This window comes from Hypanus sabinus, chromosome 31 (assembly GCF_030144855.1).
Source record: "Hypanus sabinus isolate sHypSab1 chromosome 31, sHypSab1.hap1, whole genome shotgun sequence".
NCBI lineage: Eukaryota > Metazoa > Chordata > Chondrichthyes > Myliobatiformes > Dasyatidae > Hypanus > Hypanus sabinus.
Window position 1 is genome coordinate 1,211,880 of NC_082736.1, and position 12,894 is coordinate 1,224,773.

At 54.9% G+C, this 12,894-nt stretch overlaps 1 protein-coding gene across 2 annotated transcripts in view; it reads left to right on the top strand.

Annotated features, from left to right (window-relative positions):
- The window catches only part of LOC132383726 (sorting nexin-15-like), a 237,046-nt gene that overhangs the window by 110,997 nt on the left and 113,155 nt on the right, over positions 1-12,894 (top strand). For both annotated transcript variants that reach the window (XM_059954919.1, XM_059954918.1), the window contains 2 exons: positions 8,888-9,037; positions 9,741-10,034. In XM_059954919.1, the coding sequence (XP_059810902.1) occupies positions 8,888-9,037; positions 9,741-10,034 (444 nt within the window). The remainder of the gene's footprint in view (positions 1-8,887; positions 9,038-9,740; positions 10,035-12,894) is intronic.

Here is a 12,894-nt window from a genome sequence, read left to right on the forward strand (position 1 = left end):
GAGCGGACACGGTGTGACACGTGGACAGTGAGGACTGAGTGTGGGAGACCAGGACACGGTGTGACACGGGGACAGTGAGGACTGAGTGTGGGAGACCAGGACACGGTGTGACACGGGGACTGTGAGGACTGAGTGTGAGAGACCGGGACACGGTGTGACTCGGGGACAGTGAGGACTGAGTGTGGGAGAGCGGGACACGGTGTGACACGGGGACACTGAGGACTGAGTGTGGGAGTCCAGGACACGGTGTGACACGGGGACAGTGAGGACTGAGTGTGGGAGACCAGGACACGATGTGACACGGGGACAGTGAGGACTGAGTGTGGGAGACCGGGACACGTTGTGACACGTCGACAGTGAGGACTGAGTGTGGGAGAGCGGACACGGTGTGACACGGGGACAGTGAGGACTGAGTGTGGGAGACCAGGACACGGTGTGACACGGGGACAGTGAGGACTGAGTGTGGGAGACCAGGACACGGTGTGACACGGGGACAGTGAGGACTGAGTGTGGGAGAGCGGTACACGGTGTGACACGTGGACAGTGAGGACTGAGTGTGAGAGAGTAGGACACGGTGTGACACAGGGACAGTGAGGACTGAGTGTGGGAGACCAGGACACGGTGTGACACGGGGACAGTGAGGACTGAGTGTGGGAGACCAGGACACGGTGTGACACGTGGACAGTGAGGAATGAGTGTGGGAGAGCGGTACACGGTGTGACACGTGGACAGTGAGGACTGAGTGTGAGAGAGTAGGACACGGTGTGACACAGGGACAGTGAGGACTGAGTGTGGGAGACCAGGACACGGTGTGACACGTGGACAGTGACGACTGAGTGTGGGAGACAAGGCACGGTGTGACACGTGGACAGTGAGGACTGAGTGTGGGAGACCAGGACACGGTGTGACACGTGGACAGTGAGGAATGAGTGTGGGAGACCAGGAAACGGTGTGAAACGGGGACAGTGAGGACTGAGTGTGGGAGACCAGGACACGGTGTGACACGTGGACAGTGAGGACTGTGTGTGGGAGACCAGGACACAGTGTGATACGTGGACAGTGAGGACTGAGTGTGGGAGAGCGGGACACGGTGTGACACGTGGACAGTGAGGAATGAGTGTGGGAGACCAGGACACGGTGTGACACGTGGACAGTGAGGACTGAGTGTGGGAGACCGGGATACGGTGTGACATGGGGACAGTGAGGACTGAGTGTGGGAGACCAGGACACGGTGTGACATGGGGACAGTGAGGACTGAGTGTGGGAGACCGGGATACGGTGTGACACAGGGACAGTGAGGACTGAGTGTGGGAGACCAGGACACGGTGTGACACGGGGACAGTGAGGACTGAGTGTGAGAGACCAGGACACGGTGTGACACGGGGACAGTGAGGACAGAGTGTGAGAGACCAGGACACGGTGTGACACGTGGACGGTGAGGACTGAGTGTGGGAGACCAGGACACAGTGTAACACGTGGACAGTGAGGACTGAGTGTGGGAGACCAGGACACGGTGTGACACGGGGACAGTGAGGACTGAGTGTGTGAGACCAGGACACGGTGTGACACAGGGACAGTGAGGACTGAGTGTGGGAGAGCGGACACGGTGTGGCACGGGGACAGTGAGGACTGAGTGTGGGAGACCAGGACACGGTGTGACACGTGGACAGTGAGGACAGAGTGTGGGAGACCAGGACACGGTGTGACACGGTGACAGTGAGGATAGAGTGTGGGAGACCAGGACACGGTGTGACACGTGGACAGTGAGGACAGAGTGTGGGAGACCAGGACACGGTGTGACACGGTGACAGTGAGGATAGAGTGTGGGAGAGCGGTACACGGTGTGACACGTGGACAGTGAGGACTGAGTGTGAGAGAGTAGGACACGGTGTGACACAGGGACAGTGAGGACTGAGTGTGGGAGACCAGGACACGGTGTGACACGTGGACAGTGAGGAATGAGTGTGGGAGACCAGGAAACGGTGTGAAACGGGGACAGTGAGGACTGAGTGTGGGAGACCAGGACACGGTGTGACACGTGGACAGTGAGGACTGTGTGTGGGAGACCAGGACACAGTGTGATACGTGGACAGTGAGGACTGAGTGTGGGAGAGCGGGACACGGTGTGACACGTGGACAGTGAGGAATGAGTGTGGGAGACCAGGACACGGTGTGACACGTGGACAGTGAGGACTGAGTGTGGGAGACCGGGATACGGTGTGACATGGGGACAGTGAGGACTGAGTGTGGGAGACCAGGACACGGTGTGACATGGGGACAGTGAGGACTGAGTGTGGGAGACCGGGATACGGTGTGACACAGGGACAGTGAGGACTGAGTGTGGGAGACCAGGACACGGTGTGACACGGGGACAGTGAGGACTGAGTGTGAGAGACCAGGACACGGTGTGACACGGGGACAGTGAGGACAGAGTGTGAGAGACCAGGACACGGTGTGACACGTGGACGGTGAGGACTGAGTGTGGGAGACCAGGACACAGTGTAACACGTGGACAGTGAGGACTGAGTGTGGGAGACCAGGACACGGTGTGACACGGGGACAGTGAGGACTGAGTGTGTGAGACCAGGACACGGTGTGACACAGGGACAGTGAGGACTGAGTGTGGGAGAGCGGACACGGTGTGGCACGGGGACAGTGAGGACTGAGTGTGGGAGACCAGGACACGGTGTGACACGTGGACAGTGAGGACAGAGTGTGGGAGACCAGGACACGGTGTGACACGGTGACAGTGAGGATAGAGTGTGGGAGACCAGGACACGGTGTGACACGTGGACAGTGAGGACAGAGTGTGGGAGACCAGGACACGGTGTGACACGGTGACAGTGAGGATAGAGTGTGGGAGAGCGGTACACGGTGTGACACGTGGACAGTGAGGACTGAGTGTGAGAGAGTAGGACACGGTGTGACACAGGGACAGTGAGGACTGAGTGTGGGAGACCAGGACACGGTGTGACACGTGGACAGTGAGGACTGAGTGTGGGAGACCAGGACACGGTGTGACACGGGGACAGTGAGGACTGAGTGTGGGAGACCAGGACACGGTGTGACACGGGGACAGTGAGGACAGAGTTTGGGAGACGAGGACACGGTGTGACACGGGGACAGTGAGGACTGAGTGTGGGAGACCAGGACACGGTGTGACACGGGGACAGTGAGGACTGAGTGTGGGAGACCGGGACACGGTGTGACACGGGGACAGTGAGGACTGAGTGTGGGAGACCGGGACACGGTGTGACACGGGGACAGTGAGGACTGAGTGTGGGAGACCGGGACACGGTGTGACACGGGGACAGTGAGGACTGAGTGTGGGAGAGCAGGACACGGTGTGACACGTGGACAGTGAGGACTGAGTGTGGGAGAGTGGGACACGGTGTGACACGGGGACACTAAGGACTGAGTGTGGGAGACCAGGACACGGTGTGACACGTGGACAGTGAGGACTGAGTGTGGGAGAGTGGGACACGGTGTGACACGTGGACAGTGAGGACTGAGTGTGGGAGAGTGGGACACGGTGTGACACGTGGACAGTGAGGACTGAGTGTGAGAGAGTAGGACACGGTGTGACACAGGGACAGTGAGGACTGAGTGTGGGAGACCAGGACACGGTGTGACACGTGGACAGTGAGGACTGAGTGTGGGAGACCAGGACACGGTGTGACACGGGGACAGTGAGGACTGAGTGTGGGAGACCAGGACACGGTGTGACACGTGGACAGTGAGGAATGAGTGTGGGAGAGCGGTACACGGTGTGACACGTGGACAGTGAGGACTGAGTGTGAGAGAGTAGGACACGGTGTGACACAGGGACAGTGAGGACTGAGTGTGGGAGACCAGGACACGGTGTGACACGGGGACAGTGAGGACTGAGTGTGGGATTCCGGGACACGGTGTGACACGTGGACAGTGAGGACTGAGTGTGGGAGTGTGGGGCACGGTGTGACACAGGGACAGTGAGGAATGAGTGTGGGAGACCAGGACACGGTGTGACACGGGGACAGTGAGGACTGAGTGTGGGAGACCAGGACACGGTGTGACACGGGGACAGTGAGGACTGAGTGTGGGAGACCAGGACACGGTGTGACACGGGGACAGTGAGGACTGAGTGTGGGAGACAAGGCACGGTGTGACACAGGGACAGTGAGGAATGAGTGTGGGAGACCAGGAAACGGTGTGAAACCGGGACAGTGAGGACTGAGTGTGGGAGACCAGGACACGGTGTGACACGTGGACAGTGAGGACTGAGTGTGGGAGACCAGGACACAGTGTGATGCGTGGACTGTGAGGACTGAGTGTGGGAGAGCGGGACACGGTGTGACACGTGGACAGTGAGGAATGAGTGTGGGAGACCAGGACACGGTGCGACACGTGGACAGTGAGGACTGAGTGTGGGAGACCGGGATACGGTGTGACATGGGGACAGTGAGGACTGAGTGTGGGAGACCGGGATACGGTGTGACATGGGGACAGTGAGGACTGAGTGTGGGAGACCAGGACACGGTGTGATATGGGGACAGTGAGGACTGAGTGTGGGAGACCGGGATACGGTGTGACACGGGGACAGTGAGGACTGAGTGTGGGAGACCAGGACACGGTGTGACACGGGGTCAGTGAGGACAGAGTGTGAGAGACTAGGACACGGTGTGACACGTGGACAGTGAGGACTGAGTGTGGGAGACCAGGACACAGTGTAACACGTGGACAGTGAGGACTGAGTGTGGTAGAGCGGGACACGGTGTGACACGGGGACACTGAGGACTGAGTGTGGGAGACCAGGACACAGTGTAACACGTGGACAGTGAGGACTGAGTGTGGGAGAGCGGGACACGGTGTGACATGGGGACAGTGAGGACTGAGTGTGGGAGACCAGGACACGGTGTGACACAGGGACAGTGAGGACTGAGTGTGGGAGACCAGGACACGGTGTGACACAGGGACAGTGAGGACTGAGTGTGGGAGAGCGGACACGGTGTGGCACGGGGACAGTGAGGACTGAGTGTGGGAGACCAGGACACGGTGTGACACGTGGACAGTGAGGACAGAGTGTGGGAGACCAGGACACGGTGTGACACGGTGACAGTGAGGATAGAGTGTGGGAGACCAGGACACGGTGTGACACGTGGACAGTGAGGAATGAGTGTGGGAGACCAGGACACGGTGTGACACGCGGACAGTGAGGACTGAGTGTGGGAGACCAGGACACGGTGTGACACGTGGACAGTGAGGACTGAGTGTGGGGGAGCGGGACACGGTGTGACATGGGGACAGTGAGGATAGAGTGTGGGAGACCAGGACACGGTGTGACACGTGGACAGTGAGGAATGAGTGTGGGAGACCAGGACACGGTGTGACACGTGGACAGTGAGGAATGAGTGTGGGAGTCCAGGACACGGTGCGACACGGGGACAGTGAGGACTGAGTGTGGGAGACCAGGACACGGTGTGACACGGGTACAGTGAGGACTGAGTGTGAGAGACCAGGACACGGTGTGACACGGGGACAGTGAGGACTGAGTGTGAGAGACCAGGACACAGTGTGACACGGGGACAGTGAGGACAGAGTGTGGGAGACCAGGACACGGTGTGACACGGGGACAGTGAGGACTGAGTGTGGGAGACCAGGACACGGTGTGACACGTGGACACTGAGGACTGAGTGTGGGAGAGTGGGACACGGTGTGACACGGGGACAGTGAGGACTGAGTGTGGGAGAGTGGGACACGATGTGACACGGGGACACTGAGGACTGAGTGTGGGAGACCAGGACACGGTGTGTCACGGGGACACTGAGGACTGAGTGTGGGAGACCAGGACACGGTGTGACACGGGGACAGTGAGGACTGAGTGTGGGAGACCAGGACACGGTGTGACACGGGGACAGTGAGGAATGAGTGTGGGAGACCGGGACACGTTGTGACACGTGGACAGTGAGGACTGAGTGTGGGAGAGTGGGACACGGTGTGACACAGGGACAGTGAAGACTGAGTGTGGGAGACCAGGACACGGTGTGATACGGGGACAGTGAGGACTGAGTGTGGGATTCCGGGACACGGTGTGACACGTGGACAGTGAGGACTGAGTGTGGGAGTGTGGGGCACGGTGTGACACAGGGACAGTGAGGAATGAGTGTGGGAGACCAGGACACGGTGTGACACGGGGACAGTGAGGACTGAGTGTGGGAGACCAGGACACGGTGTGACACGGGGACAGTGAGGACTGAGTGTGGGAGACCAGGACACGGTGTGACACGGGGACAGTGAGGACTGAGTGTGGGAGACCGGGATACGGTGTGACACGTGGACAGTGAGGACTGAGTGTGTGAGACCAGGACACGGTGTGACACGGGGACAGTGAGTACTGAGTTTGTAGAGCGGACACGGTGTGACACGTGGACAGTGAGGAATGAGTGTGGGAGACCAGGACACGGTGTGACACGGGGACAGTGAGGACGGAGTGTGAGAGAGTGGGACACGGTGTGACACGTGGACAGTGAGGACTGAGTGTGGGAGACCAGGACACGGTGTGACACGGGGACAGTGAGGACGGAGTGTGAGAGAGTGGGACACGGTGTGACACGGGGACAGTGAGGACTCCGTGTGGGAGACCAGGACACGGTGTGACACGTGGACAGTGAGGACTGAGTGTGAGAGACCAGGACACGGTGTGACACGTGGACAGTGAGGACTGAGTGTGGGAGACCAGGATACGGTGTGACACGGGGACAGTGAGGACTGAGTGTGGGAGACCAGGACACGGTGTGACACGGGTCAGTGAAGACTGAGTGTGGGAGACCAGGACACGGTGTGACACGGGGACAGTGAGGAATGAGTGTGGGAGACCGGGACACGTTGTGACACGTGGACAGTGAGGACTGAGTGTGGGAGAGTGGGACACGGTGTGACACAGGGACAGTGAAGACTGAGTGTGGGAGACCAGGACACGGTGTGACACGGGGACAGTGAGGACTGAGTGTGGGATTCCGGGACACGGTGTGACACGTGGACAGTGAGGACTGAGTGTGGGAGTGTGGGGCACGGTGTGACACAGGGACAGTGAGGAATGAGTGTGGGAGACCAGGACACAGTGTGACACGGGGACAGTGAGGACTGAGTGTGGGAGACCAGGACGCGGTGTGACACGGGGACAGTGAGGACTGAGTGTGGGAGACCAGGACACGGTGTGACACGGGGACAGTGAGGACTGAGTGTGGGAGACCGGGATACGGTGTGACACGTGGACAGTGAGGACTGAGTGTGGGAGACCAGGACACGGTGTGACACGGGGACAGTGAGTACTGAGTGTGGGAGAGCGGACACGGTGTGACACGTGGACAGTGAGGAATGAGTGTGGGAGACCAGGACACGGTGTGACACGGGGACAGTGAGGACGGAGTGTGAGAGAGTGGGACACTGTGTGACACGTGGACAGTGAGGACTGAGTGTGTGAGACCAGGACACGGTGTGACACAGGGACAGTGAGGACTGAGTGTGGGAGACCAGGACACGGTGTGACACAGGGACAGTGAGGACTGAGTGTGGGAGACCAGGACACGGTGTGACACGGGGACAGTGAGGACTGAGTTTGGGAGACCAGGACACGGTGTGACACAGGGACAGTGAGGACTGAGTGTGGGAGACCAGGACACGGTGTGACACAGGGACAGTGAGGACTGAGTGTGGGAGACCAGGACACGGTGTGACACGGGGACAGTGAGGACGGAGTGTGAGAGAGTGGGACACGGTGTGACACGGGGACAGTGAGGACTGAGTGTGGGAGACCAGGACACGGTGTGACACGTGGACAGTGAGGACTGAGTGTGAGAGACCAGGACACGGTGTGACACGGGGACAGTGAGGACTGAGTGTGGGAGACCGGGACACGGTGTGACACGTGGACAGTGAGGACTGAGTGTGGGAGACCGGGACACGGTGTGACACGGGGATAGTGAGGATTGAGTGTGGGAGACCAGGACACGGTGTGACACGGGGACAGTGAGGACTGAGTGTGGGAGACCGGGAGACGGTGTGACACGTGGACAGTGAGGACTGAGTGTGGGAGACCGGGAGACGGTGTGACACGTGGACAGTGAGGACTGAGTGTGGGAGACCAGGACACGGTGTGACACAGGGACAGTAAGGACTCCATGTGGGAGAGCAGGTCAGGACACGGTGTGACTAAAGGTGCTGTATAGGCTCGCGCGGTCGTTACCGGGTCTGGAGGATGTTTGAATTATAACATGAGTCTGGACTGACTGGTTCTCTTTTCCCTGGAGTGAAGGAAACTAGGGGATGAGCTTATCGAAGCTTGTCACGTTGCAGGCTGGGCACTTCCGTCTAACTCCTCGATGGAAAAGGGACAAAATCAGGCTGATGTGACTAGCTCAGGAAGGCTAGCACGAAGGAGTTGTGCTGAAGGGCCTTTCTGCTGTGTAGCTATGAACTGGGTTTCTCGGTGTACACTGTGGTTTATGGGATGGGCTTTCGAAACATAGAAAACCTACAGCACAATACAGGCTCTTCCGCCCACCATGCTGTGCCGAACATGTCCTCACCTTAGAAATTACCCAGGGTTACCCATAGCCCTCTGTTTTTATAAGCTCCATGTACCTATCCAGGAGTCTCTGAATAGACCCTATCGTATCCGCCTCCACCACCGTTGCCGGCAGCCCATTCCACGCACTCACCACTCTCTGCGTTAGTGCCATGCAGTTTTCGGACCGTGTAAACTTTTCCCACTCGGAGCAACGGTCAGTCCACAGCGCTGTCAGAGAAGCCTCAGGGGGAACGGTGGTGGGCAGTACACAGTGCCCCCTTCTCCCACAGCTCCGTGGCAAAGCTCTCGCGCTCGTGACTGAGATTCTTTCTGTCACAGGTGAGCCGGACGCTGGGTGGGCGGAGGAGGATGATGCCCATTCCCTGACTGACGTTGGGAAGGAGGCAGACGGTGATGAGGGGCCGCTGCAGGACGGGTCCTCCCTGCCTGACAGTGAACTGGCACTCTTTGACCCATGTGCCAAGGAAGGTAGGTTGTTACCCCTTGCCCGGAGGGGTCACTACCATCAGGGAGTGGGTAGGGATTCAGATCCAGATTTACTTATCATGTGGATATGGTCCGGTCCATCATGGTTACAGGGTTCCCGACTATTGAGCGCATCTGCATGGAGCAGTGTTCCAGGAAAGCAGCCTCCATCATCCTTTACTCTGAAGCATTTTAGAACTTCAGCTACTTACATTGTCGGTGTTTCAAGAGGAAGGAATCTGATAGGAGAGGAGAGTGGACCGCGGGAGAAAGGGAAGGAGGAGGGAGTTGACACAGAAGAAGAGAGGAGGGGGAGGGAATTTTTTTTACCAGAAGGAGAAATCGATGGTCTTGCCATCAGGTGGGAGGCTGCCCAGATGGAATATGAGGTGTTCTTCATACCACTCTGGCGTAGTGACATCAGCACTGGACTTTGGGGCAGAAGGTCCCGAGTTTGAATCCGGCCAGTTTCTATCCATGCTAGGATGAGTGTTGAGCTAACAACTTGACCTCGTGAAAAAGGAATTGCCTGCGACAGAAACATCAGCAGCAAAATGTTGATGGCCTCTGCTCTCTCGTGAGTTGAAAGGCAATTTCTCTCTCACTCTGAGGTTGAAAGGTTTACGGGCCGAGCACAGGACGGGAATGTTAGTCAGCATGGGCTGGAGGGCCTGTATTCTACCTGACCCTGTGACTGCTGTTACAGAGGCCGCACCGGCCTGCGCTCGGCAGAGTAACCTGGAGGCGCTCTCAGTCCCCAGCGGCCGGGCGGAGGAGCCCACTGACCCTGAGGACCTGGAGGCCAGACTGCTCACCCTGAGGGTGTCGTCGCCGGACAGCGAGCACCCGCTGGGGACGGACGAGCTGGAGGGGACCGACTACCTGAGCGCGGCTGCGGCCTGCATCAAACAGGCTCTGGAGCGGGAAGCGGCCCAGGAGTATGAAGCGGCCTTGAACTGTTACCGCAGTGGGGTGGCCATTCTGCTGAAGGGCCTCCAGGGTAGGTGCTGAACCAGCTGCTGGTATTTCCTTGTTATTCCGACGTACAGCAAAACAGGCATTTACCTCAACAGCCAACACAGTCTCAGTACGTGCTGGGGGCAGCCAGCAAGTGTCCCCACACGTTCTGCAAACCCACAATGTTCAACAGCGTGTGGATACCCTAAAACAACATGTAGACACCATAAAACAGCGTGTGGATACCCTAAAACAACATGTAGACACCATAAAACAGCGTGTGGATACCCTAAAACAACATGTAGACACCATAAAACAGCGTGTGGATACCCTAAAACAACATGTAGACACCATAAAACAGCGTGTGGATACCCTAAAACAACATGTAGACACCATAAAACAGCGTGTGGATACCCTAAAACAACATGTAGACACCATAAAACAGCGTGTGGATACCCTAAAACAACATGTAGACACCATAAAACAGCGTGTGGATACCCTACAATAACATGTAGACACCATAAAACAGCGTGTGGATACCCTACAATAACATGTAGACACCATAAAACAGCGTGTGGATACCCTACAATAACATGTAGACACCATAAAACAGCGTGTGGATACCCTAAAACAACATGTAGACACCATAAAACAGCGTGTGGATACCCTAAAACAACATGTAGACACCATAAAACAGCGTGTGGATACCCTAAAACAACATGTAGACACCATAAAACAGCGTGTGGATACCCTAAAACAACATGTAGACACCATAAAACAGCGTGTGGATACCCTAAAACAACATGTAGACACCATAAAACAGCGTGTGGATACCCTACAATAACATGTAGACACCATAAAACAGCGTGTGGATACCCTACAATAACATGTAGACACCATAAAACAGCGTGTGGATACCCTAAAACAACATGTAGACACCATAAAACAGCGTGTGGATACCCTAAAACAACATGTAGACACCATAAAACAGCGTGTGGATACCCTAAAACAACATGTAGACACCATAAAACAGCGTGTGGATACCCTAAAACAACATGTAGACACCATAAAACAGCGTGTGGATACCCTAAAACAACATGTAGACACCATAAAACAGCGTGTGGATACCCTAAAACAACATGTAGACACCATAAAACAGCGTGTGGATACCCTACAATAACATGTAGACACCATAAAACAGCGTGTGGATACCCTACAATAACATGTAGACACCATAAAACAGCGTGTGGATACCCTAAAACAACATGTAGACACCATAAAACAGCGTGTGGATACCCTAAAACAACATGTAGACACCATAAAACAGCGTGTGGATACCCTAAAACAACATGTAGACACCATAAAACAGCGTGTGGATACCCTACAATAACATGTAGACACCATAAAACAGCGTGTGGATACCCTAAAACAACATGTAGACACCATAAAACAGCGTGTGGATACCCTACAATAACATGTAGACACCATAAAACAGCGTGTGGATACCCTACAATAACATGTAGACACCATAAAACAGCGTGTGGATACCCTAAAACAACATGTAGACACCATAAAACAACGTGTGGATACCCTAAAACAACATGTAGACACCATAAAACAACGTGTGGATACCCTACAATAACATGTAGACACCATAAAACAGCGTGTGGATACCCGACAATAACATGTAGGCACCATAAAACAGCGTGTGGATACCCTACAATAACATGTAGACACCATAAAACAGCGTGTGGATACCCGACAATAACATGTAGGCACCATAAAACAGCGTGTGGATACCCTACAATAACATGTAGACACCATAAAACAGCGTGTGGATACCCTACAATAACATGTAGACACCATAAAACAGCGTGTGGATACCCTAAAACAACATGTAGACACCATAAAACAGCGTGTGGATACCCTAAAACAACATGTAGACACCATAAAACAGCGTGTGGATACCCTAAAACAACATGTAGACACCATAAAACAGCGTGTGGATACCCTAAAACAACATGTAGACACCATAAAACAGCGTGTGGATACACTAAAACAACATGTAGACACCATAAAACAGCGTGTGGATACCCTAAAACAACATGTAGACACCATAAAACAGCGTGTGGATACCCTAAAACAACATGTAGACACCATAAAACAGCGTGTGGATACCCTAAAACAACATGTAGACACCATAAAACAGCGTGTGGATACCCTACAATAACATGTAGACACCATAAAACAGCATGTGGATACCCTACAATAACATGTAGACACCATAAAACAGCGTGTGGATACCCTAAAACAACATGTAGACACCATAAAACAGCGTGTGGATACCCTACAATAACATGTAGACACCATAAAACAGCATGTGGATACCCTAAAACAACATTGTAGACACCATAAAACAGCGTGTGGATACCCTAAAACAACATGTAGACACCATAAAACAGCGTGTGGATACCCTAAAACAACATGTAGACACCATAAAACAGCGTGTGGATACCCTAAAACAACATGTAGACACCATAAAACAGCGTGTGGATACCCTAAAACAACATGTAGACACCATAAAACAGCGTGTGGATACCCTAAAACAACATGTAGGCACCATAAAACAGCGTGTGGATACCCTAAAACAACATGTAGACACCATAAAACAGCGTGTGGATACCCTACAATAACATTGTAGACACCATAAAACAGCGTGTGGATACCCTACAATAACATTGTAGACACCATAAAACAGCGTGTGGATACCCTACAATAACATGTAGACACCATAAAACAGCGTGTGGATACCCTAAAACAACATGTAGACACCATAAAACAGCGTGTGGATACCCTAAAACAACATGTAGACACCATAAAACAGCGTGTGGATACCCTAAAAC